The 27,056-nt window shown below is 43.3% G+C and overlaps 1 protein-coding gene and 1 long non-coding RNA gene across 7 annotated transcripts in view; one reads left to right on the top strand and one right to left on the bottom strand.

The window, feature by feature from the left end:
- The window catches only part of LOC114022234, a 46,410-nt gene extending 45,210 nt beyond the window's left edge, over positions 1-1,200 (top strand). Inside the window, exon 4 of the long non-coding RNA XR_006288109.1 lies at positions 1,012-1,200. This is a non-coding gene — a long non-coding RNA (uncharacterized LOC114022234). The remainder of the gene's footprint in view (positions 1-1,011) is intronic.
- The window catches only part of KRAS (KRAS proto-oncogene, GTPase), a 42,117-nt gene extending 15,581 nt beyond the window's left edge, over positions 1-26,536 (bottom strand). For 2 of the 6 annotated variants that reach the window (XM_037915546.2, XM_037915513.2), the window contains exons 1-4: positions 26,314-26,438; positions 20,725-20,846; positions 11,134-11,312; positions 4,291-4,450 (exon numbers count right to left, since the gene is read on the bottom strand). In XM_037915546.2, coding sequence (XP_037771474.1) covers positions 4,291-4,450; positions 11,134-11,312; positions 20,725-20,835 — 450 coding nt within the window. In that variant the 5' untranslated portion in view covers positions 20,836-20,846; positions 26,314-26,438. Of the gene's footprint in view, positions 1-4,290; positions 4,451-11,133; positions 11,313-20,724; positions 20,847-26,309 lie in introns of all 6 variants that reach the window. The other 4 variants (XM_043538699.1, XM_037915542.2, XM_037915533.2 and 1 more) reach the window with 4 other exon arrangements.
- Between the last annotated feature and the right edge of the window lie 520 nt (positions 26,537-27,056).

Here is a 27,056-nt window from a genome sequence, read left to right as displayed (position 1 = left end):
CCACAAATTTAACAATGAAGATAAAACAAAACATTAAACAGCTACTCATTAAGTGACCACCATCCATCCTGTGCACTAAGGCATGGGGCCTTTGGGAAAAAAAGTAATATGTGATCATGTAATTAAAGACTGTCTCAAAATGCATACACACAAGGGGGACTAATTAAGGTTCCACAGGCAACCTTAATTCTGTAATCTCCTAACATATGAGTGTTTGACTTTGCAGCCTTAATCATATTGTTTTAATAGTGTATGGATGTTTTGTTGTATGTTATTTCCAAAGTTTTTTTTAAAAAAAAAGCAAATTGAAAAAAAAAAAATACGGCATATATACACTGGCACCTATATGGGTCATAGGCAAAGTTGGAACCTTTAGATCCACCACACAGACCTCTGCCACTTAGCAGTAGTACAATGTCATCTTCTTTGTGGACCAGCACTGGAGAGGAATGAGATACCCCTTTTGCCAGTGGATTTCACAGATATGTGCTGACAGCAAAGGAATGGCAAGACTCAGGTGGTCTTAGGTGCCATTCCACAAATATCACTGACACAAAGGCCACCATCTCCCAAATTTCAAGTCCCCGCTCCAAAGCAGGGGGGTGTTTTGTGCTTTACAAATATATGCTCACTAGATTTTTTTTTTTTTTTTTTAACATGAGCAAAACAATGTATTTTGCCCTAGCGTTATTCTCAGAAATATCTGAACTGCTTTGGCTGAAACTTCCCCCCAAAAAAACACCAGCCTGAGACAGACACCAGGCATGGAAAATTTTAGCTAAATAGCTGAAGTTGGGAAAAATTACAAGCAACTGAAAACAGGGCCTTAAGGGAAGTGTGGGGCAAACTTAATAGGTCATGCTACCAGTCCCACATAACAACACATAATGGCTGCATACTATACATAGATAAGGTACCATTATTTTACATAGATCTTTGGCATGATACCTGCAAATGGCGGGCTGGTTCAAGTAACAATTTTTTATATTTACGGTTTTTTTATTTCTACAGCCCTAACCTGACAGTAAGAACTGCACAAATGGAGTGCTGTAAATGGAGCACCGCTTACTTCACTAGAACTCCTCATATGAGGAGAGGTTCACCTATGTGGGACTTATGTGTTCATACAACAGACAGTTAAAATAAAAAAAATGAGTAGTCATTTATAGCAACTCTTCATTAAAACATTTTCAAAATGTGCATTCGCCTCAATAAATCAAGCTTTTTGTGGCAAGTTTTACAATTCAAGGAATTCTCACCCACACATACACCCTCACCCACTTTCTCCTTTTAATCGAATACTATTATGGGAGTTGGAAGAGAAATTAAGTAACACAGAAGGAAAACGTACAACCCTAGGTTCAAACACATTTTGGGCTCAGTCCTGAAGTTACTCTTTGTGCATCTCCTATAAAAGGTAAAAAAGTACTTGCAATGGTTGCAAAATCTAGCCTTAAAAAACAAAAATCATCCCTAGTTTAAAGAGGTGCAACTCCTTTTGAGTTCACTGGGACCTGCTTCCTCACATGCCAAGGCTGAATTGATTCTACGAGTTAAGTCAAACACACAGAAAACTAAATAGAGAGGGCAAGATGTTATGTTATTTATGGAAGTCAGACTTATTTGATGCAGAAGGCCAATTTTTTTTTAATTATGGTCTGTGAACAGGGATATAATTTATGGAGTCAATCCCACTGCAGAACTCCTGCTGATTTTAATGCGAAGTTGGCACAAAAAATGGAGAATGTGACCTTTATGCAGTAACAAAATCTTCAATTTTTTGTTAAGTACCTTATTGTCACATTCAATATCACTTTGAAAAAATATCCACATCTTTACGACCATTTTTATTCCCGCTCTTCCCCACCCTCCTTTCAAAATCTCTCTCCTCTCTCTCTGGCCTTCTCTATATAGTATTTGTACTGACTTAAACTAAACTGGCACCAAAAACTGAAGTGGGGAATTAATGCAACCCCCTAGTATGGACAATGTTATATCACCATAAAGGTTTAGAGCTGCAGCTGCAACAAAAACTGTGTATGGACAAGCCCTTTGTCTCTCCCCTCTCTTCTCCGCTCTACATTTTTTCCCTTCAGAAACTCCCAGCTCCTCTGGGTCTTCACATTTAGCCTCTTCCCTCATTCTATCTGCTAAAATAGTTAGCAATTAAATAGTTAATGTTGAAGCTTCATCATGGACCTTTAGAGCAAATGCACCAATTAGATTAAGAGGGGGGGGTGGGAAATTTCTACCTCATTGTTTCAGGCTTTCTGCAGCCTTCAAAAGACATCACTGCATCACTTACTGTCTGTTCATGTTTGAAAGGTAGTCTTTGGAACCATGAGGACTAAAAATTTCTCTTAAATGAAAGCTTAACTTCTACACAGTCTGAATATTTCATGTGGGCTAGATGTGGCCCAAAGGCTATATGTTTGACACCCCTCATTTTAAGAGAGCTATTGTGAGAGAGAGAGAATGTCTCTCTCTCCCTCTCTCTCTCACACACACTCTATCATTAAAGGTAGAATCTTGGTAAAACTGAAGACAATGTTCTTCATACAATTCCCTTTTGACAATATTTTGTGTGTTTGAGACCACATCGTTGTGGTTCCATAAGGTGGTACTTAATCTATAATGATATTGTTGATTTACCAAAAATAGAAATATAATGATTCAGTTCCTAGAAGGCAAGATTTTCTTGAGTGACTAGTTATTTTGGATACTAAATTTCTGTGTTTCAAATTCAAGACATGTTAAAGAGGCCTTATTTCCCCAAGGATGTATGCTCAGGCCCTCTTTAAAACATCTCACATGGATGCTCAAAATTTAAGCACCCAAAAATCAGTAGTACCTGACCAAGATTTTCAAATGTGACAATGAAAAAGCAACTTCATCTGTGTTTAATCAGGCTGGTATATGCCTTTTAAAATCTACATGAACGCTGGGCATAAGCTCTTTAAAAGTCTCCTATTAAGAGGTAAAAAAATCAAATACCAAATAGATTTGTGACAATTCTTAAACTGAATTTTAAGCAAAGATAAAATTGCACAGACTTTTGAATGGTGATTGAGCAAGCAATTTTGTATCAGGCAAGCATGAAAAGAAAATCGGGTAAGCACGAAAAGAAATCAAAGGCTAGGTACATTAATTATGTGTCTGTTTTGAAATGTATTCCTAAGAAGTAATTTCAAAGATGTTAGCAACGGGTTCTATAAAAGCTATCTTGGAAAGGGAAAGGGGAGGTAGATTTCTATAACAAAGATAATTGTTTAAGAAAGTAAAACAAAAAATTACACCACTAAATGATAGTACAGAATTAATAGTCCAAAGCAGTATTTGTTTGCTGTTTATTTCCTAATTTTTCCATTTTTATCCTACCTAGTGTCTTGTTAATGAGACACATGCAGGATCTCCCAGTCAGGAACATTATAACATCTATATTTATTCAGCCAGTTTGTATGCCACTTGGCTTACTTAAGACACTTCTTCTAGTTTACCCTCCAGTCCTAAAGTTTTATGACTTTGGAATCTACCTTGACATAGGTTTATGCTCCAAATATTACTGCACATCCAATTTAGAACTCCTGAATTTTTTTCTCAGTGAATTTTACTATTTAGAGGTTGTGTGAGTTAGTCCATTAGGTTAAAGATGGTCAGAAAACTGGGTAGTAGTGGCAAAATAGCATGATTTGCATTAATCCGGACGTTCTGTGGACGTGTAAAATGCAGAATTTATACATGGATTTCCAAAGGAGTTTTACCCATGGTGTAGGGATGAATCCACCACCTGGGCAGTGTGCAACAACATCCCCCTTTGAGACAGCTTCCTTCCTTCAATTGCCCTATTCTGATTCTAAGCATAAATTACACTTTTTTGCTAGCCAAGAATGAGAACTCAGAACTCCAGAACTTTGGTTAATTGTCTGACTGCTGAATACCTTCACTAAGAAAGTGATTCATGTCCTTCACACCTTCTTTTTTTTAGTGAAACACACTCTCAAACTATTAAAAATCAAGTAAAACTTGAAGAAATATGCTATTGCTTAGTAGCTGAATGCAATAGAGGCCCGGGTCTCATTCCTTAAGTCTGAACTATTGAAATGCATCATTGATCAGTGAATGAGTACTAGTCGTCTGGGAGTCCACAGAATGGCAAAACACCACAAATTTTCCTCTAGAGAAATACGCATTAACACCAAAATTTGGCAGTTACTGGAGTTTTGAATGCTCTGGTACTTTCAAGATTCAGTTCTAGAAATTCTGCTTGTGTGTCTTTGTTTTGAACTTTACCTGTCTTGTTTTTGCTGATGTTTCAATGAAAGGAATTCCATAACTTCGTGCTAAGTCCTGAGCTTGTTTTGTATCTACTGTTCTGGAAGGTAAGTCACATTTGTTTCCTACTAGCACCATGGGGACATCTTCAGAATCTTTAACTCTTTTTATTTGTTCCCTAAAATAAAACGGAGAGATTTTATTTCAATACTTTTAGTAGTGTTAATACAGTAGAATTTTAGGGGAGGAAACAAAATGCAATTAGACATTTCTATTATTTCCAAATGGATCAACACTACATCATAGTGTCCTTTTATTTGGTGTGTACATTATTTGAAACTTTTCAGTAACAGTTAAACTAGGAGATACTACTGCCTTTTCCCCCAGATTTAGCATTTCAACTTAAAAACAGAGATAAATATTGGTCACGTAGTTATCATTGATAGTGGTGGGACTCCAAGAGCTAAAATTACATGAGTCCTGATTCCATTTATACTACACCTGCTTTACTTTTATCCCCACTTTAGTGTCCTTTCACACTGCCAGAGCAGCATAAAGGGCCTTTGTGTGGATGAGACACAGGCTCACATAGTGTTCTTGATTTATTCTGTAGGGACGTTGTCCCATTTAGCCAAAACTCCTGCTCATGTCTGGTGGAGTAGTGCAACAGCGAAGCCATAAAAGTCTATCTTAAATTTACAATAGTTGAGCTCTCTACCTGAAGACATTAACAAAACAGGAGAATCAAAACTCAATTATTTGGTAGGAAAAGATCTCCAAATATGCTGCAAGATCCTGTTTACTAGGGTTCTTAACTGTAAATGAGGTGTGATGGCTTTTGTAAGCAGTGGCAGGGTTTATGAGGAAACTGTCCCCTCCTTCCCACCCCTCTTCTTAGCCAGGCAATGTGAGCAAGTAATTTGTTTCCAAGGCTGACATCAAAGGCATAGTTGATTTGCTCCTCTTCTATGGCCTTGCCTACACTTGCGGTGACACGTAGGGTACACCTAGCTACATGCTGCCATGAAAAGCAGGCTGCGTTCATGCTGACATGTAGATACATGTGGCAGTTAAAGGGTCTGGCGGGGAGAGGCACGGGGAGCCCTTCCCTGCAGCTCCGGGCAAAGCGTCCACCCAACCCTCCCTGCCAGAGCCTTTCCCCACTGCCCTGGCAGAGTTTTTTCCCTCCACCCTGCAAGTGGCACCCACCCACTCCCTTGCCAAGACCTTCCCCGCTGCCCTGCACCACAACACACCTGCCAGAGCCTCTCTCTGCAGCACCACCCCCGCACCAAGACTTTCCTGCCGCCCCATGCGCAACGCAGCGCTCACCACCACCAGAATCTTTCCCCACTGCCCAAGCCTTTCATTGTGGCAGGAAAAGGCTCCAGCAGTGGGAAACTACACTAACAATAGCAGTGTAGACGTGGGAAGCATTACTCGGGCATGTAGAGAGCCGCATAGGGTACGGATCCTAATGTTCTGGCGTGTCTGTACTCCACTCGCCTAAGCAATGCCCCATGGTCTATACTGCTATTTATACCTGTACTAGCTGTGCATGCAGCCTGTACTCTGCATACCGCCGTAAGTGTAGACACAACGTTAGGGTCTCGATCAGGGTGGATAAAAATCAATGATTTAAAAAAAATATGTTTTTATTTAATTTGGATTTTTAACTTAAATTGGATTTTTTTGATAAAATGCTTTTTGAGAAAAAAACCTATCTAAAGATAGTTTTAATTAAGATACATTATAGCTCAAGGATATCTCATCATGGAATAGGGATTATAAATTCTAATTCTATAGTATGAGACAATATATTCATGTAATGTTTAAGAAAAGTTTTGTAAATGAGTTCCAATAGTTCCTGGATTAGGGACCCAATCTTATGGGGTTCCAGGGGCTTCTGTAGAGATTATTTAGGTTAATCTTTCTATCTACCCAATGGGACTCGGCGCTAAGTCTAGAAAATACCATCAGAGATGCTTAGTTTTGCAGTTCTCAAAATGGATGCGTGTCTTCAGAGATATAATGCTTGTTAACAGCAAAAATGTTTTAAAATAAATAATATATAGAGATGAGAAATAACAGACTTCAACCCTATTGTCCCTCTGCAAATTTGTGTGCACAGAGTCAGTCCCATACCTCTCTCTAAAAGTGCAAAGTTTCAAAAAGTTCAATGAATAGAAGATTGTTGGGGGCGGTATAGATCTGGACAAAGAGAAGAAGTCTCGAGATAAATGTGTGAAGGGAGGGACAGGCAGTAGAAACAAAAGTGAAACTGTTTGAGCAGCATATTCCAGAAGTCTTGAGGTCTTTCTGAGTGTAGCCTTCATTGATTTGAAAGCTATCATACTATTCTCTCACTAGAAGGGAAAACCTATAATGGCAGCATGCCATAAAAGAGACCCAGTTTGAGTCTCATCTATCTCTGAGTTGTGAAGAATATGTATTAAGGTTATAACAACCAACAAGAATGCACTTCTATGTAGAAATCCATGATTAAATCAAGTCTTCCTGACTAGTGATTTAAATCAAATCCACCTTGCTCTCAATTTATTGTCTTCCCACATTTAGAAAACATTCTCAAGAATTGTTTATGATCAATGTTTTATTGTACAGCTTTTTTGCTGACTGATTATACTGCCTGACATCCTTTTGCACATACAATCTTAGCTTTTTTAACCAATAAAATAGTATTAAAAACCCACAATAGCTGGCATGTATTAAAATCAGTACTGCTGACATCTGTGCTAGAGGAGGAGATTTTAAGATTTGTCTCTTTAAATCACTGGTTTACTTTTCTCTGAGACTTTCTTTAGTAAGTGGCTCCCTCTTTCAAATACTAGTTAGAATGCATCTTTAAAATACTGGATTAAAACTATTTGGCAAAACAATGATGTTGCTGAAGGACTCTCAACAGATAATGCCAATCACTAATTTAATTTCTGTTTCCCACCCAGACAGTCTGGAAGTTTACTCCTTAATTAACAAAGCTATGGTTTCTTATCTTACTAGATATTTAGTTCTGTGAACTGTCAATCTCAGTTCACAAGCTCATTCACTGATGTGTGAACATAACAGTACTCATGCCAGAATTCAACCCTTAATGTTCTTTGGGGAGAGGTTGTATAACAAGAAGCCTTCTTACATAATTACAGTTGTGCTCCCTGCATTATCTCTGTAAGAAGGGTTTGAAAGCCATACTGTATAACTTAAAATACGGAAACCTGGACAAAAATAACACTATGTTCTTTTCACTGTTAAAGCAAGAATAAAAATAAGTTTGCTATAACCACACAGGAAGCGCTCTGGGCTGGTGGTTGAAGCATGAAGGGACATACAAATCTTTAGTGCATCTGGCACATAAATATCTTGCAACGCCAGCTACAACAGTGCCATGCAAATGCCTGTTCTCACTTTCAGGTGACATTGTGAACAAGAAGCAGGCAGCATTATCTCCTGCAAATTGTAACCAACCTTATTTGTCTGAGTGATTGGCTGAACGAGAAGTAGGACTGAGTGGACTTGTGGGCTCTAAAGTTTTACATTGTTTTGTTTTTGAATGCAGATTTTGTTTTTTTATTACACATAATTCAACATTTGTAAGTTCAACTTTCACAAGAAAGATTGCACTACAGTACCTGTATGAGGTGAACTGAAAAATCCATTTTTTTTTTGTTTTTTACAGTGAAAATATTTGGAATGAAAAATAATATAAAGTAAGCACTGTACACTTTGTATTCTGTGTTATAACTGAAATTAATATTTATGAAAATGCAGTAAACATCCAAAAATATTTAAAATAAATGGTATTCTATTGTTGTTTAACAGCGCTATTAATTTTTTTAAATCGCTTGACAGCCCTATTTTTTTTCTCTCGCCTGATGTGGGCTTGCTAGTTATACAAGTCACAAGATTAGGTTGCTTAATGCCCTGTACATGGGACTAAATAGAGACAATTCTTAAAATGAATCTAGTACAAGAGGTGAACTTAGAATGTCATGGCTGTTTTTCACATTGGGAGCACACTACTCTAGCGCTCTGGGATCTGCATCGGCTTCCAATATGTTCCTAGGTTGAATTCAAGGTGATGATAATGTATTAAGTCATGAAAGGGTTGAGATTTAAGTTCCCTCTAAGCTGCGTGGCCACACAGATGCCTAGTAAGCCCCACACAGGGGCTCAGGGCTGTGGTGGGGAGAGGCACCCCTCCCCCAGCCCCATCACAGACCTGCCTCGGACTTGCCGTGCCCAGGGGAGAGGCATCCCTCCCCTGCCTCCAGCTCAGCCCCGGCACAGACCTGCTGCGCCCAGGGGAGAGGCACCCCTCCCTCCAGCCCAGGTGCTGCTGCGGGGAGAGAGAGTTGGGGGGAGTCCTCTCTCCCCACCATAACCATTGAGCAGCCTGCACCCCAAACCCTCATCTCCGGCCCCACCCCAGAGCCTGCACTCCCAGCTGGAGCCCTCACACTCTCACCTCAACCCTCTGCCCCAGCCCTGAGCCCCCCTCCCACACGCCGAACCCCTCAGCCCCACCCCCACCACATGAATTTTGTTATGTGCACCAATATGGAGGTGATGTGTCACACATCACCTCTATATTGGTGCACATAAAATTCACTCCGCACATGCATGAGAAAAATTAGAGGGAACACTGGTTGAGACTGCCAAATTCCCACAGTTAAGATCAATGGAAGATGGAGGCATGAGAGCTGAAGATCCTCACTATAAATGGGAGGGAGCACCTCACAGGGTGTTCTCTGGAAGTGGTTCTGACTTTGGAAGTGTGCTCCGCTCCCCTTCTCTTGGTCCAAAGTCCAAATTTGTTAATTTTTTCTTCAGGGTACAGACCAATAGTTACCCTAATGTATGTTTATTTTAATTATCCTTATATTAGCAGTATGTATTTTTTTACGTCAATATTGGAAAAGTTGTTTTTTGTAATATATATATGGGATAGGCAACTTTTTAAAGGTTTTTAATACATAAATAGACACTATAATCAGGAAAGCCATATTACATATCCTATTAAGTCATAATAGATAACTAGGGCCAAGATTTTCAAAGCATAACTTTAATTTGGTTATCAAATTTTAAAAACTTAAGTAGCAGATCCCCAGGCTTCATCCATATGTCCTGCTATACAGTGACAGACAAAGGCCCCACAGAGATGGGTTTTTTGGTTCATGCCATGGTCATGCATTGCCCATGTAGATCGCCATATCTTTTCATACAGAGCACAACTACTCCACTTTAACTCCCAGAGTGCCTGCTATGGCCTCACAGTGGGCAGGATTTGCCTGAGGGATACAAATCACCTCCATTCATCTCAATAGGATATTAATGTTGAAATCTCCTCATTTCCGTATTTGTTTTACATTTTATTTACCTTTCAAAATTGCCCTACTTCTTGAACTTCCAGGAGGCTTCAGCCATCCCCCTTCTCCCTACTCAAAACCCTGTGTCATGCTCCAAGCATAACTGGCAAATTGGAAATACTCTGGCTAAATGACTAAAGGATTGATTAGCATATATTTAATCGCTTATAAACTCCAATAGCAGCTTTGAAGCCCTGCTTATAATATTTACTCCTGACGGAATTTTGCACCACTGCACACGTGCAGAACTCATGTCTGATACATTCTGTTTCTTTCCCCCCTCCCCTGTCACCATTCTGAACCCCAGTCTGCTCAGTGCTGCAGTTCTGCCTTTTGCCCACCAGAGGCCACTGTGGAGCCAGAATAGCCAGCAACATGAACACAATTGGCTGTTTTGGCACCACAGAGGCCTCTGGTGGTCAAAAGGCAGAACTGCAGCACTTCTCAGGCAGAATGTATTTTCTGTGTGGTAAAAAAAAATTCTGTGCCAGACATGAATTCTGCACATGCACAGTGGTTCAGAATGTATTTTTTGTGGGGGGGCAGGGATTCAGTGGCGCAGAATTCCGCCAGGACTAGAAGGTCATCACAGCATCCTGCCCACAGAGTCAGGTTAGGACAGACAGAGTGGGACACATGGGGCTGCTGTGGGGTCACAGACTGGGATTCAGAATGGCGAGGGGGGGGTGGGGGAGAGAAACAGACTGGAGGACAGGCTCAGGAGCTAGTGGATTGACAGCATTGAGCCAGGGGTTGAATGGGAGTGGGGGTGAAAGGCCACATGGGGATGCGGATGGGGCTGCAGAGACATGGGGATGGGGGGGGGGAGGGGCGGGCGTGCAGGGACAAATGTGCCTGACCGAATGGGAAAGACTTGGGATCAGCCAGGGTCTGCATGGGAGAGGATCCCCAACTCCTTAAAAATCCCTACACCCTCCCCTAAAAAAAAAAAAATTGCTCCATACTTCTCCCATCCATACCCAACAACCCTCCACGTTCACTTCAGGCTCCTTCCCTCCCTCTCAGCTACTCCGTTATCCTTGACTCCCTCAAGACTTTGCACTGCTTCTGAGGGGTGTGGGAAATTTATGTATTGTAGTTTAAATGAATTACTCAAAGTTCTGTTTTAATATGCCTATTCAGGAATCTATTTGTCAAAAAAAAAAAAAAAAAGTACCAGAATCTTTTTTTTGTCTGTATTGTTACAGACATACTTGCTGACAGGTATTTTGAAGTAAATTACCAAAATTACTGAAACTGGAATGATTATTGTCATTTTGACAAATAAAATATGCAGAATTTTTAAATTTTTTTTGGTGCAGAATTCCCCAGGAGTAATAATATATTATTATTCCACAACTAACTAAACTGTAGGAAACAAACCCATCTTTTGGTACGAAAGAGCACGAGCAAGCTGATTTCTCTCTTTTGAGAGTCACCAGGATGATAGTTTAACTTAAAAAAAAAAAAAAAAGCTTACCTATAATGGTGAATATCTTCAAATGATTTTGTATTATTTATGGCAAATACACATAGGAAGCCCTCCCCTGTTCTCATGTATTGGTCCCTCATTGCACTGTACTCTTCTTGACCTGCTGTATCAAGAATATCCAAGAGACAGGTTTCTCCATCAATTACTACTTGTTTCCTGTAGGAATCCTGAGAAGAGAGAAAAAAAGTCTTTAAATTAAACATGGCAGACTTGACCTTCTATAACTCCACTTTACAAATGATCTCAAAATGCTTTACAAAATTAAGCAAGACTCTATATCCCTGAGTCAGGTATTACCCACCCCTTTTTACAGATGGGCAAACTGAGGCACAGAGAAGATAAGTTACATGATCAAGGTTATACAGCAAGCCAGCAGCAAAGTGGAGAATGGACCCAGGAATGTAGATTTTCATTCCCCTGCTCCAGCTGCTAGACTCTGCCTCCATAATCTTAAACATATAAAGTATAATGTTTTCTAAAGAACATCAGATGCAAGTGGCAGTCCTCTTTTTTTTGCCCTATAGATAACTGCAATTTGGATAGAGTCCCAGATCAGAAGTTCAGTGGTTGCATTTTCATCAATACCAGGGTTGCAGAAATACGCAACCCATGGTTTTTCTGGATCTAATTTACCTTAAGTCTAGCCACTTTGTGAACAATCAAATCAGGCATTTCATCTTCACACCCTGGATATTTTCAGGAAACATCCATGAACCATGTCCAATACTGTGACAACAGCACACAAACTAGCCAGATGTAAATAAACAGTTTGCAAACACATTTGCAATTCCTAAATTTACACCAATGGAGGAGGAAGAATAGATTTAAGAATGATGCAAGAACCTAACACTTAGTGTTGGGGGTAATAAGTCTGTTTTCTACCACTAAGCAGCCTGAAACATGAAAATTAGAATAACCAGTAATTTTGAAGACATTTTGATACTAAACTTTGAAAAACGTAAGCTATGGCTACACGAGAGAGCTTACAGCAGCGCAGATGCATCAGTGCAGCTGTAAGCTCTCTAGTGTAACTACTCTAAGCCGACAGGAGAGAGCTCTCCAGCTGACTTAATTACTCCAGCCCCCGCAAGTAGCAGTAGCTCTGTCAGCAGGAGAAGCTCTCCCACTGACGTGGTGCTCTCCACAACAACACTTAGGTTGGCATAAGTTATATCGCTTGGGGGGTGGCTAATTCACATCCTTGAGTGACATAACTTGTCGACTTAAACTGTAGTGTAGCCATAGCCTTAGTGTCAGTGCATAGTTTTACATTTTCACAATACAAAGAAACAGTTACAAAATGTGACTCGGATATGAACTCTGACAATTACCATGACATGTAAGAAAGAACTACTTCAGCATGGCTGACTCAAAGTTTCCAGAATCTATATTTACAGTACCTGATGTCTGCACACAAGACTCAAGCAGAATTCAGGCATTGGAAAGTAACAGCTAAATGCTGGAATACACTAACAATTCTTTGTTTTTGATGCTAGGTCTCAAACAGTTTCATAGAATCATAGTAAAGTAGGTCTGGAAGGTACTTTGAGAGTTCATCAAGTCCAGGCCCCTGTGCTAAGTCAGGAAAAAGTAAACCTAGGCCATCCATTACAGGTGTTTATCCAATTTGTTCTTAAAAATCTTCAGTGACAGGTGTTCCACAGCCTTCCTTGGAAACCTATTCCAGAATTTAACTACCTTTATAGCAGGGATACTATCCACTGCTACATATTATATCCATCACTTGTCATCTTATCTTCAGTGGACATGAACACCTGAGCACCATCCTCTTTATAACAGACCTTAACATACCTGAAGATTATCATCAGGTCCTCCATCAGTTTTCTTTTCTCATGGCTAAAGATGCTCAGGTTTTTTTAAACCCTTCCACATAAGTCATGTTTTCTAAACGTTTCATCATTTTTGTAGCTCTCCTCTGAACTCTCAATTTATACACATCTTTCCTAAAGTGTGGTGCCCAGAACTGGACACAGTACTCCAGCTGAGACCTCACCAGTGCCAAGTAGAGTGGGACATATGATACTCCTGCATCTTGCATACGATACTCCAGTTAATACACCCCAGAATATTAGCCTTGTTCACACCTGCATCACACTAATTCATATTCAATTTGTTATTCACTATAATCCCTAGATTCTTGTCAGTGGTGCCATCACCTAGCTAGTTATTCCCATTTTGTAGTTACATATTTGATTTTTCCTTCCTACATGTAGTACTTTACACCTGTTTATCTTGAATTTCACTTTGTTGATTTCAGACCAAATCTCTGATTTTGAATTTAATCTTATCTTCCAAAGTGCTTGCAATCTCTACCAGTTTGGTATCATATGCAAATTTTATAAGCATACTTCCCATTGCATTATTCAAGTCATTGACTAGTACTGGACCCAGGGCTGACCCAAACAGATACTCCCTTTCAGTTTAACAGAGAACCATTGATTACTCTGAATACTGCCTCAAACAATTGGGCTCCCATCTTAGAGTAATTTCATCTAGATCACATTTCTCTAGTTTGCGTGTGAAACTGGATTGTGTGACTGTCAAAAGCCTTACAAAAAAAAAATCAAGATATATCACGTCTACTGTTTTCCTCTCATCCTCAGTCTAGGCCAATAACCCTGTGAAATGAGACTGGTTTGACATAATTTGTTCTGACAAATCCATGCTGGCTATTCCTTATATCTCTTTTATCCTGTAAATGCTTACAAATTGAGTGTTTAATAATTTGTTCTAGTATCTTTCTAGTTATTCAAGTTAAACTGGCTGGTCTAGAATTCCCCAGGTCCTCTTTGGTCCCCCTTTAAAAGATAGGTACCATGTTTGCCCTTCTCCAGTCCTCCTGGCCCTCACCCGCCTCCATGAATTCTTGAAGATAATTGCTAATAGTTCTGAGATTACTTCAACTAGTTCCTGAAATACCCTACCATGAATTTAATCAGACCCTGCTAACCTGAATACATCTAATTTATGTAAATATTCTTTAACATCTTCTTTCCCTATTTTGGCCTGTGTTCCTTCCCCCTTGTTGTTAATATTGTCTTGAGTATCTGGTCACCATTAACCTTTTTAGTGAAGACTGAAGCAAAATAGGCATTAAACACCTCAGCGTTCTTGACATCAGTTATTAGCTCTCCTTCCCCACTAAGTAGAGGGCTTACACTTTCCTTTGTCTTTCTCTGAAATGTATATATAGAGCCTCCTCTTATTACCTTTTATGTCACTTGCTAGGTGTCATTCATTTCGTTCTTAACCTTTTTGATTTTGTCCCTACACTCTTGTGCTATACTTTTGTAGTCTCTTAGCAATTTGTCCATGCTTCCACTTTTTGTAGGATTTCTTTTTGATTTTCAGATTAAAGAGCTCCTGATGGAGCCATATTGGTTTCTTACTACTCTTCCTATCTTTCCATTGCAATAGGATAGTTTGCTGCTGTGCCTTTACTATTGTCTCCTTGAGAAACTGCCAGCTCCCCTGAACTGTCCCCTGAAAGATTTCCTTTCCAGGGGACCTTACCTACCAGCTCTGAGTTTATTAAAGGTTCAGTGATAGTATAAGTGAGCACATTACTTTTGTATACAAACTGCTATATTTCTGTAAATATTATATGCATAGAGCATTTTACAGCAATATCTATCACTACAGAATACTAAAACAGAGGCATGATATATCCATGGAAAGTGCAAACAATGCTTTTCTCAGAAATCTAAATGTGTCATGGGTACAATGCTTCAGGAAGAAATCCCAGCATTACCTTTCAGATCCTTTTATTTTCCAGTTAATATCATATCACTCTGTTCTTGTTAATACTAACCAAAATTGAAAGCTTAAGCTATTGTGCTCTATTGAGTTCTTGTTGTGAATGAGGGGGAAAAAGTAACAGAGAGCATCAGTTCTGGTTACAAGTGAAACAGACAGCTTGAAATCTAGCCAACTTTTAACAAATTATTTAAGTTCTAATAATTTAAACTAGTTTCAGGTATTACACCTGCTCCTGGTGCCCCCTACCAACTTTTACAGTTTTACATATGTTTTCCCATTTTAAAGTGTTTTTTTCTCTTCCCTATTGATGTATGAAAAACCAACACAAATGAGAGGGAAATGACTGTTTGTATAAGGTAAGGTAAGTATTCTACACAATCACAAAATCCCAAATAGTCAAAGTGAATGAACTGGGGAAAAAAAAGTCTCATCTCTTACTTATCTTGATCCTAGAAGATATTTGTAACAATACCACATAAAATAATTCAGGTACAAATGTGACTTTAAGTTGACTGTGTCCCTTTAAGATAAAGTTCACCTCTCACATCACTTTGGAAATATTTATTTTGCTTAAGTGCAAAGTTAAGTGCCAAAGTAAGTAGTAGTACATCTACTTTAAAAAAATACATAAACACTGTTTAAATATTGATAAGGTTACAACAAACCTACAAGCCCCAGGAAATGTAAAGTTAAGGTTAACACTTTTTTCCTGTTGTGGAATCTTAAAAGGACATCCAGAGTCCAGTGCTCAGTTCCCATTAAATTGAAAGGCAGAGTTGCCACGTTCTGCCATTAGTTTCATCATCAAGCTAATGATAAAGCACCAGCCCCACCTTTGGCACTTTACTGATCATATCAAAAGAAAAAAAATCCTTAGTTCTTTCTCTATTCTATTATTTCTCCATGAGAAAACATCATTCGTGATGACCAAATGTGCACTGTCAGGCCTTCAAATTTCCCTACCTCTCCAAAGGAGGCAAAACTGCATAGCTGAGCTATACAAAAAGAAAAAACACTCTTATTTCAAAGAGAAGGTAGATAAGGTAACATCTTTCTTTGGATCAACTTCTGAAGGAAGGTACAAGATTTTGAACTAGAGAGAATTCTTTTTCAGGTCAAGGGAAAGTTTCTTTCCCGACCTGAACAACTCTGTAGTTCAAAAGCTTGTACCTTCCACCAACAGAAGTTGGTCCGATAAGAAAAAGATACTGCCTTGCAAAGCTGGTGTTTCTTATATTCTTATATTCAAAATAAATAATTTGTTAAAAGTTCGCTAGATTTCAAGCTGTCTGTTTCACTTGTAACCAGAACTGGTGCTCTCTTTTACTTTTCCCCCTTCATTCACAACAAGAACTCAATAGAGCACAATAGCTTAAGCTTTCAATTTTGGTTAGTATTAACAAGAACAGAGTGATATGATATTAACTGGAAAATAAAAGGATCTGAAAGGTAATGCTAGCATTTCTTCCTGAAGCATTGTACCCATGACATATTTAGATTTCTGAGAAAAGCATTGTTTGCACTTTCCATGTGACCAACACAGCTACACCAGCACTCTTACTTTAAGTAATGAATGTCAAGGAAAATAGCTCGGCCATTTTTTTTCCAGTTAAAAAAACAAACCTATTATTTTAATGTAAACTTTATAGTCCCTGAAATAGGGGGTTTCTAACAAAGGCACGGACAGTTAGAAACACAAGTTATACTCACAAATGGTTCAGCTACAGTTTTCTACTTCATCTGTTCATTAAGATTTCTGAATTCCATACACCTGCATCATAAAACTTTTACACCAACAGTACTCTTTCTGTAAGAACTCTTTTAATATTGACTAGATTTCTGTAGAAAGTTTGGAAAAAAAAGTGTTTATTCAAATCAGATCAGTTTCCAATTTCATGTACAAGTGTAGGAAAGCCACCACTCTCAGGGCCCCATCCACAGCCCATTAAAGTCAATGGGAGTTCCCTCCCCGACCAGCCAACTTCAATAGGCTTAGGATCAAACCCTTATCATCCTCCAAAACAGAAGACACACGTAGGGCCAAACGACTTCTTCACTCGGAGCCCAAAGGGGACTTTTAGCTTTTCAGTCCATGCCTAGCCCCTTGGAGATCGGTGGCAAGAGAGTAGCGTCAGACTGCCTTCTATCCCCAATGTACAGCACACCTGCATATGTACTCCATGTGAAGGAGGCATGCGGAAAGGAGTCCAGTCTGGTGAATGGGTACCCTAAGCTCCTGGCCTGATCAACTCTTCAGGGACAACTCTGAAGACCACTCTCGCATCTAAAAGGCACACTCTCCACTCCTCCCATTGAGCAGTCTACTACAGACTTGGACCTTATGAGAAATTAACTCTCTCCCTCCCCAGCGGGATACTACACTATAGTGTAGCGCTGCATCTTGTTTACCACAGAAACAAGAAGTGCTTGAAGGAGCTAAGCCCTCCAGCAACAGACAAGAAAACCAAATGCAAAAGTCCTTGCTCCCAAAAATGAAAGGAAACCTCATCTACCATGACCAGAAACAGGATTTGAGGTGGTAGAGGAAATAAGAACAGAGATGATTCTAGAGAATAGTTTAAAGTTTGGAGTCTCTCTCCCCCATCTGTAAATATTTGAGGAAGGGAAGAAGAAATGCCCCTAGATAAAAGTAAAATTAATAAGTTGATATAAATAAGTTTTCATATTTATAATTTGCCATTTTATGAAAAAATCTTAGATCGTTAAGTTTTGTGAGTGCCTAGACATAATGTGGACTAGCTGTCTATATGTACCCAGTAGATAAATATTGTACTGTAAGTATTACCATTTCTGAAAAAATTATAAAGTTCTTAAAAAAGAATTTAAAATGCATCATAGAAAAGGCACAACAGATTTATATGTAAGTTAAGATATTCTCTTGTATGTAGAACTTCAAATGACTGCCTCTACGTATTCTAAAAGAAAATTCCACACCTAGTCCGTCGGACTAGTACCATTGCCCCAAAACACCATAGCAAAACCAGAAAGTGCCCTTTTACTGTGCACGCTCCAACCTGCAACGAAAGCAGAGTTACATGCTCGCTCTCTCAGGGAGAGACAGATTGGAATTTAGAGAAGGCCAAATAGTGCCACTGTGGATTAGAGTAAAACGCACAAGTGAAGGGGAAATAGACAGCAGTGATGCCCCAGGACCCAGCACAAAAATACATCACTCAAGTAAGAAACGGAAACCCAGAGTAGCAGTCATAACTTTAAAATAAATAAATAAACAAAAAACAAAAACCACCAGTTACTGCTATGCTAGGAACCACTCCAGAAGTCTGTTGTAATTTTTTCCTGAAAACTAGATTCTGTGATTTACATCAAAAGCCTTTATTTCCATTACACTAATTACTTAATTTGTTATCACTGGTCTTTCAGAAGCCCTAAACTCAATCTGATTTGTGCTAATGGCAAACACCTCCACTGTTCTCAGCGATAATGCTGAGATTTTCCACATTTGTGTACTGTATGTAATTTAAGGGAAAAAAATCACTATTAACTGATCGTTGTCTGTGTCAGACACTTGATAAAAAATTCTCTATTTATACCTTTATGAAAGGACCCTATACACAAGTTAATATGAGCTGTTCTAAAATGTTATTTAATTAGGGTGGAATTTTCAAGAATGCCTAAGTGATTTAGAAACACAGGGTAAATTTTTTGAAAGCAGTTCAGACTTCTTGAGTTCATAAATCACATAGGAGATTTTGGAAATCCCACCCTGAACAACTTTCAAGCTTTAGTTGGGTATTTCAGGGATAGCCCACTTGGATGGCCGGTCTTTTTCTAAAGAACATTTGAAAAATACATAAATATTTTATTAAAATGTCAGAAAATGAATGAGCCACAATACATTCTGGATGGAAGATAAAATATTTGACCAGTAGAGGGCACTAAACAAATTGCTTCAATATATTAGCCCATATTTATAGGTGTTGGTCTACATACACACTTACACTGATCTAACTAAATCTGTTCCCTAAAAGAGTTTTAGTTGTTTAGGTACAAGTGTGAAAGTAGACCAGCCTGAAGTGGATTTTATACGGGCCTGAGGCCTTCCACAGATCATACATTCTAAGAACAAAAATACTTACATATGCTATTGAAAAGTAATTTTACAGAGATACTTATTCATAATGCATCTGCTGACAGGCAATAAATATTTTCCCCTTCCCCACTATCTTCTTTCACAATACATAAATGTTACAGATGTTGTAGATACCCCCTTTAGCCACACTAATGATTTCAAATGTCTGAGTAATTATGGAAACAAACATTTAACTCTTTTACAAGTGTAATATTTATTCTTCCAAGGAGAAGCAATCAACAAATGTTACAGCAACAACAACATTAACACAAAGTGGCAATGAGACAACGATACCATAACAGTGAAAATAATGCTATTGGCACTGTGCAAGTATCATCTACTAAAGCAAGGCAAATTTATAACCTATATTCTTCCTCACTGTGTATTTACAAAAACACTTAATATCTTTATGGCTAGAGCTCTTTGACTTAGGCCGTGAGCCCACAAATGGATCTGTGCAAACAGCACATTTAAGCAGCCCTGTTCATTAGAATGGGGCTCTGTCCTTGCAGATCCAGTTGCAGGAAAGCAGACATGTAACATCCAATTGTAAGAGCTTTCCTTGGGGTGCCACTTGCCATTCTAAATGATTCCTTGCCTACAACCTCAGCTACATGATTTATTTTTATTTTATGGTGCTGTGACCATGTAGTCCATTTGTCAGGTCCCTGCCCTAACGGTCTTACAAACTAACAGGCAAAAACAGTACCTAGGACATCCATTCAGATAAGTATTTATCAAAGTAACCTTTAGACGAATGCTATTGTGATAAGTGAAAAGATGTTTATGTAGGTAAAAACTGCAGTTGTTTCCTTCAAAACATTACACCAATGATTTCCACAACTGTGGACTACAACATAATGTTGAGGTAATCCTGTGCAACTAGTTTGCAAACTTCCTATAATACAAAGAAATTTCATCAGTCAAATCTTCTAGGAAGTTTACACTTTTCTGGGGAACGTTACATGTTAACATTCTGAATGACTGGTGTTCCTAGAAGTACTAACACTATTATTGATGGATAGTAGCAATAGGCACCGTAAACTTCTCCATGTAGTTCTGGCCACACACCATAACTTTTAATGTAAAACTGCCCTGTTATTTTAAGTCCTGGGCATCTAAACAATCCTCTGATTTTGTAGAAGCATGTGACGGTTTAATTATCAATTCAAGTTATGAGACTTGCAACTTCAGAGGTAAGTTTCTTTTATAAGAATTATGAGAAAAGTCTCAAATGCTATGCTAATTTTGTGCACTTCTCTCTCTCTCTCTCTCTCTCAATTTAACACAGGCAGGCGTGCACGCGCGCGCACACACACACCCCTAGTTTACTGGGGGTTTTTTAAATTAGATCTAGTACCCAGAACCAATCTTCAGGTGATCAAAGTATATTTTCAGGATATTACCTTTTGATTTTGTAACACCACTATGGAATGACAGTCCATTGAGCTTAGAACAGCACTTCGAATATCTGCTGGATATCTAAAATGTCTTTAAAACAAGCTATAAATATTGGTCACTATTATAGCATCATTTAAACAAAATACAAATCAAAAGGTTATAGAAAAGACATTTCATAGAAAAATATAGCAATACAAGCCACAAAATCAACATCAGCATTTGAGAGAAAGTAATCTGCCTCTCTCGTCAAAAGAGCTTGTATACTTTATTAAAATTAAATTGTTTACCTCTATTGTAGGATCATATTCATCCACAAAATGATTCTGAATTAGCTGTATTGTCAAGGCACTCTTGCCTACACCACCAGCTCCAACAACGACAAGTTTATATTCCGTCATTTTCAGCAGACCTAGTAACAAAGAAGTCAAGATTAAGCATGAGAGAGAGAGAGTCAGGTTTCAATTACATGTTAAGTCATCCCCCAGTTCCTTTACTGAGGTGTTTAAAGAAAGGGGAAACCATTCTCTTGCTAGCGCACACACAAAAAAAAGCTTTTGAAAAGGAGATGCTATTTCTGAATGTCAAAAGTTGTAAAAGATTTGGTGCAGGTATTGTGCCACAAGTTATTGAACACAAACTGAAACTAACTTTAATTGTGAAAACCATTACATAGAACTCAGGAAAGTTGAAAAAAATCTGTTTTTATAGGTTATAATATGCAATATTTTATTTGATATTCTGATCAGTTCTTTTCACAAAATGTAAGAGATTTAGGATGCTGTTCCCTCAAATCTTAAAGATAAATTGGTGTAAACATTGTCAGATCAGAAACACACATTAGAAAAAAACAAATGCTGCAGAGCAAAGCCACTACCATCAAGAGCTCTCCATTTTGAGCAGTGACATAGCAAGTTGTTGGATATCAGGAGTTATGACTATAATAATATAAAATAACCCATGAAGCACTCAAAAGGGCAAAGCCTCAGAATGAAATTGATTATTAAAAATGGAGGGTCACTACTGATTCACTGGGAAGTTACAAAGTGGCTAAATACTACCAAGAGAGCAGCAAACTATATAAAGTTTTAATATTAAAATATGAACACAACCCTTTAAAACATTTTACTATCAAAAAAACTGAACACCAGGGCTCACCTGTCAGATTCACCTTCACAGATTTTTTTTCTGGGCAAGAGTAGTATACTATTATTATATATGGGACATCCAATAATATACTATTGTATGGTTGTCATAAATTACCAGAATAGTCTTTGCCCATTATAGCCAATTCTGTTATACAAATAATGATATAGTAGCAAGTAAATTCTTGAGTGAGATGCAAAGCCTGTCAGGAGGAAAGTGACAGACTAGGACAGAAAAGCATGGCAGCCAAAATTTTCTGTAACATCTTTGCTCCTCCGGCTCTTTATACTCCTTATACTTAGAGCTGGGAATCCCACTATCTATTTGTGCATACGGTGATTATTTTGTGGGGGGAGGGGTGGAATCTGACAGCATAATATTGTTGGGATCCAGTCGTGTGGGCTGGTGTCAGGCTCACGCTCAAGAGGCGGAGGGCGTTGGCCACCTGTCCTTCCTGCAGCACCACCTCCTCCTCCTCCTCCTCTCAGAGGCAGCAAAATCACTATCTGCCTGAAGAGAGAGGTGGGGCAGAGAGGAGAGGCAAAAGACATAACCATGGGACAGAGAGAGAGGCAGAGAAAGGAAGGGGACTGCATCTGGCCCTTCAGACGTTTTAATCCGGCCCTTGTGCTCCAGCCGAGGAGCAGGGTTGGGGGCTTGCCCTGCTCCGCACATGCCGGGGCTCCCTGCGGCTCCCAGAAGCAGCGGCATGTCCCCCCTCTGGCTCCTACACGTAGAAGCAGCCAAGGGGCTCCATACACTGCCCCTGCCCCGCCCCCGCAGCTCCCATTGGCCAGGAACCATGAGCATTCATGGCCTGCCATACAATTTCCATACCCAGATGTGGCCAAGTTTGCCCACCCCTGGTCTAGAGTATAGATGGCTGTAGGGGAGCAGGAAGCTAAAGATATGGATGGGTGTAGGAGCTCTCAGGGGATATACAGAGATGCTGGGGCCAGGAGCATCAGGTTTGTATAATTTTTTTCTGGTGCCCAGAACTGGTTAAAATCCCCCTGCCCCCCACACCACCACCTAAGGCTCTGGGAGGGAGTTTGGGCGCGGGAGGGGTGCCGGCTCTGGGCTGTGGCAGGGGGTGTGGGGTGCAGGGTGCAGGCTCTGGGAGGGAGTTTGGGTGCGGGAGGAGGTTTGGGGTGCAGGCTCTGGGCTGGGCAAGGGGTTGAGGTGCGGGAGGGGTGCGGGCTCAGAGGGAGTTTGTGGGCAGGCTCTGGGCTGGGGCAGGGGTGCAGGAGAGGGTGAAGGTGCTACGCTTACCTCAGGCAGCTCTTGAAAGCAACCGGCACACCCTCTGGCAGTGGCTCCTAGGCAGGAGGGTCAGGGGGGCTCCATGTGCCGCTGCCCACAGGGACTGCCCCTGCAGCTCCCATTGGCCACAGTTCCCGGCCAATGGGAGATGCAGAGTCAGCGCTCAGGGCGAGGGCAGCACACGGACACGTATCCCCACGGGGCCACAGGGACGTGCCGGCTGCTTCCAGGAGTGGCGTGGAGCAAGGGCGGGCAGGAAGTCACCTTAGCCGTGCTGGTGGTGGCGGCAGCAGCTGGGGGCCCCCTGGCCCTTTTAAATTGCCATAGGGTGACAGACAGGGCCGGGAGATGCTCCGGGGGAGGCACGCGGCACTGGGGGAAGAGACCCAGCCCCAAACACTGGTGGAGCCAGGCCCCCAGGCCCTGAATATTCCTGGAGTTCGGGCACCACGGTCCCGTATAACTTGTCGCCACTGGCTGGGGGCTCTCTGACTCTACATCCCCGTATCCTCCTGAGGAGGATAAGGTATAGATGGAGTAGAGGCTCTCAGAGGCCATCAGGTGTAGGGATCAGAAGTTGGGATATACAGAGGGTACGAGATCCCATGCAGTATAGGGTGCAGAGGAGGCTGGAGTACTCAGGGGGTATAGAGAGCATTGTGGTCTAGAGGATGCAGAGGAGGCTGGGATATAGAGAGTGATAGGGGCTCTTGGGAAGGGTAGGGAGGCGTAGGGGGCAGGTGAGGCATGGGGCATACAGAGTAGAGACTCTTGGAAGTTATAGTGCTGTGGGGGCACAGGAAGGTGGGGGGATATGGGGTAATGGCTCTTGGGGGCACATGTGGAGCAGGGACTGTTGGGGGTGTAGCGGGCAGAAGCAGCTGGGGTCACATGGGAGCGTACAAAGGTGGAGGAAGCAAGGATTGTAGGTAGGGTTGCCAGTTCTGGTTGGCTGTATTCCTGGAGGTTTCATCACATGACAATCTTTTAATTAAAGAATTCCTGGAGACTCCAGGGCAATCCTGGAGGGTTGGCAACCCTAGCTGTAGTGGATATAGGTGGGCAGGGGGCACAAGCTGTCAGGGCACATGGAAGCTGTTGGGAGTATAGGTGTGCAGTGGGTATATGGGGGGCACAGGTGTGCATGAGGGCTGGAAGTACACGAGGGTAGGGGCTGTCAGGGGCACAGGTACACAGGCAGCTAGGCGCAACCAGGGGGCAGGAGACACGGGGGGTATAGGTGTGCAGGGGGCTGGTGGCATACAGGGGCAGGGGCTGCTGGGAGTTCACATGGGGCAGGAGGTACAAGTGTGCAGGGGGTTCATGGGGGGCTGTCAGGGGCACAGGTAAGCTGGTGGCAAATGGGGGGGAAGGGGATGAAGAGGGCAGGGACTGTCATTGGCATAGGTAAGCAGGGTGTTGGGGGCACAAGGGTGGGCAGGGAGCACATGGGAGGCAGGTAAGCCAGACACTAGGGGCATACAGAGAGCAGAGGACACACAAGGGGGGGCAGGTGGGCAGCAGCTGTCAGGGGCACAGGTAATCAGAGCATTAGGGGCACACGGGAGGCAGATGGGCAGGACAACACATGGGGGCAGCAGGGAATAGAAGTGGACAGAGAGCACACAGGGGGGCAGGGCCTGTCGCGGGCACAGGTAAGCAGGGCACTGGGGGAAGGTGGGAATACAGGTGGGCAGGGGGCTGTCAGGGGCACAGGTAAGCAGGGCATTGGGGCACACGGGAGGTTGGTGAAGATACAGGTAGGCAGAGGACACGCAGGGGGCAGCAGGGGATACAAGTGGGCAGGGAGCATACAGGGGCCAGGACCTGTCGGGAGCACAGGTAAGCAGGATGCTGGGGGCAGGCGGGGATACAGGTGTGCAGGGGACATATGGGGGGACAGGGGGTTTTGGGGGCACAGGTAAACTGGCAGCACATGGGAGGCAGGTGGGGATACAGGTGGGCAGGAGGGCACAAGGGGGACAGAGGCTATTGGGGGCATAGTTAAGCTGGCGGCACATGGGGGGCAGGTGGGGACACACGGGGGCTGTCGGGGGCCAGGTAAGCTGGCGGCACATGGGGGGCAGGTGGGGACACAGGGGGCACACGGGGGCAGGTGGGGACACAGGTAAGCTGGGGGTACATGGGGGGCAGGTGGGGACACAGGGGGGCGGGGGCTGTTGGGGGCACAGGTAAGCTGGCGGCACATGGGGGGCAGGTGGGGACACAGGTAAGCTGGCAGCACATGGGGGGCTGTCGGGGGCACAGGGCGGCGGGGGCTGTCGGGGGCACAGGTAAGCTGGCGGCACATGGGGGGCAAGTGGGGATACAGGGGGGTGGGGGCTGTTGGGGGCACAGGTAAGCTGGCAGCACATGGGGGGCAGGTGGGGATACAGGGAGGCAGGGGCTGTTGGGGGCACAGGTAAGCTGGCAGCACATGGGGGGCAGGTGAGGACACAGGTAAGCTGGGGGCACATGGGGGGCAGGGAGGACACGGGGGGCTGTCGGGGGCACAGGTAAGCTGGCAGCATATGGGGGGCTGTCGGGGCCACAGGGGGGCAGGGGCTGTCGGGGGCACAGGTAAGCTGGCAGCACATGGGGGGCAGGTGGGGACACGGGGGGCTGTCAGGGGCACAGGTAAGCTGGCGGCCCATGGGGGGCAGGTGGGGACACAGGTAAGCTGGCGGCCCATGGGGAGCAGGTGGGGACACGGGGCGCTGTCGGGGGCACAGGTAAGCTGGCGGCCCATGGGGGGCAGGTGGGGACACGGGGGGCTGTCAGGGGCACAGGTAAGCTGGCGGCCCATGGGGGGCAGGTGGGGACACAGGTAAGCTAGCAGCCCATGGGGGGCAGGTGAGGGTACGGGGGCGGGGGCACAGGTAAGCTGGGGGCACATGGGGGGCAGGTGGGGACACAGGTAAGCTGGAGGCACATGGGGGGCAGGTAGGGACACGGGGGGCTGTCGGGGGCACAGGTAAGCTGGCGGCCCGTGGGGGCGCAGGGAGGGACACGGGGGGCTGTCGGGGGCACAGGTAAGCTGGCGGCCCATGGGGGGCAGGTGGGGACACAGGTAAGCTGGCGGCCCATGGGGGGCAGGTGGGGACACGGGGCGCTGTCGGGGGCACAGGTAAGCTGGCGGCCCGTGGGGGCGCAGGGAGGGACACGGGGGCGGACCGGGGCCGGGGCACAGGTAAGCAGGGCGCTAGGGGCACACGGGGGCGGGGGGTAGGGGGGGAGCAGGCGGCTGGGGCGCCTCGATGCGGGCGGAGGCTCCCGCCCGGCCTCCCTCAGGTCTGGGCTCCCCAGTCTCCGCTTCCCCCCAGGCGGCGGCGGGGGCGCTGGCCGGGCAGGGCGGCGGCGCTGGCGAGTCTCTCCGCCCCGGGTCCCGCTGGAGGATCCGGGGTCCCGGCTCCACACGGCCTCCGCCCGCCCGTTCCCGCTCCCGCCGCCCCCCCGGTCCCCGCACCTGCCTGGCGCTGTCCGGGCTGCGGGGCGGCTGCTCGTCCCCGCCGCGGCCGCTCGCGTCCCTCTGCCTCTCCGTGCCGGGCTGAAATGGCGGGGGACGGGGCTGGGGCTGCTGGGGCTGCCGAGCCGAGCGCCGAGCGAGTGGATGCGCTCGATGCGCTCCGCGCTCCGCCGCAGGGAGCGGGAGGAGGAGGCGGGGGGAGCGACCCACCCACAGACTGACAGACCCGCAGTGTCCCACGCAAGCTGCCCCCAGCTCCTGAGGCAGCAAGCAGCACAGACAGAGCTACAGCCCCAGCCCTACAGGGACACACACAGATACCCAGCCCTGTAGCTGCACAGCAGCCCCACCCCAAGCCAGGAAGGCTCCACTGGAGGGGGGGTGGCTTTCTATGAACACTTTCTGTCAATATTTAAAATTTTCAAAAGTTTTGGCTACTCCACTGAAGCTTGGCCAGCCAGAACGGAAAGAGAACGAAAAGCAAAAAAAAGTTCATCAAAATTTCCAAACCCCTCTGTCAAAGGCACTTGAAATAGGAAAGCACACAGAGCCAGACACCTATACACAGAGCCCAAGACACTCAGACCTACAGAATTACAGATCCACACTGAGTCTTTCACACATAAACGTATTGGGCCCATTATATGCATAAAGAAAAGAAGTACTAGTGGCACCTTAGAGACTAATCAATTTATTTGAGCATAAGCTTTCGTGAGCTACATCCGATGAAGTGAGCTGTAGCCACGA

Source organism: Chelonia mydas, chromosome 1 (genome assembly GCF_015237465.2).
Source record: "Chelonia mydas isolate rCheMyd1 chromosome 1, rCheMyd1.pri.v2, whole genome shotgun sequence".
NCBI lineage: Eukaryota > Metazoa > Chordata > Testudines > Cheloniidae > Chelonia > Chelonia mydas.
Note: the sequence above shows the minus strand (reverse complement) of the source record. Positions and strands in the feature narration are given on the sequence as shown.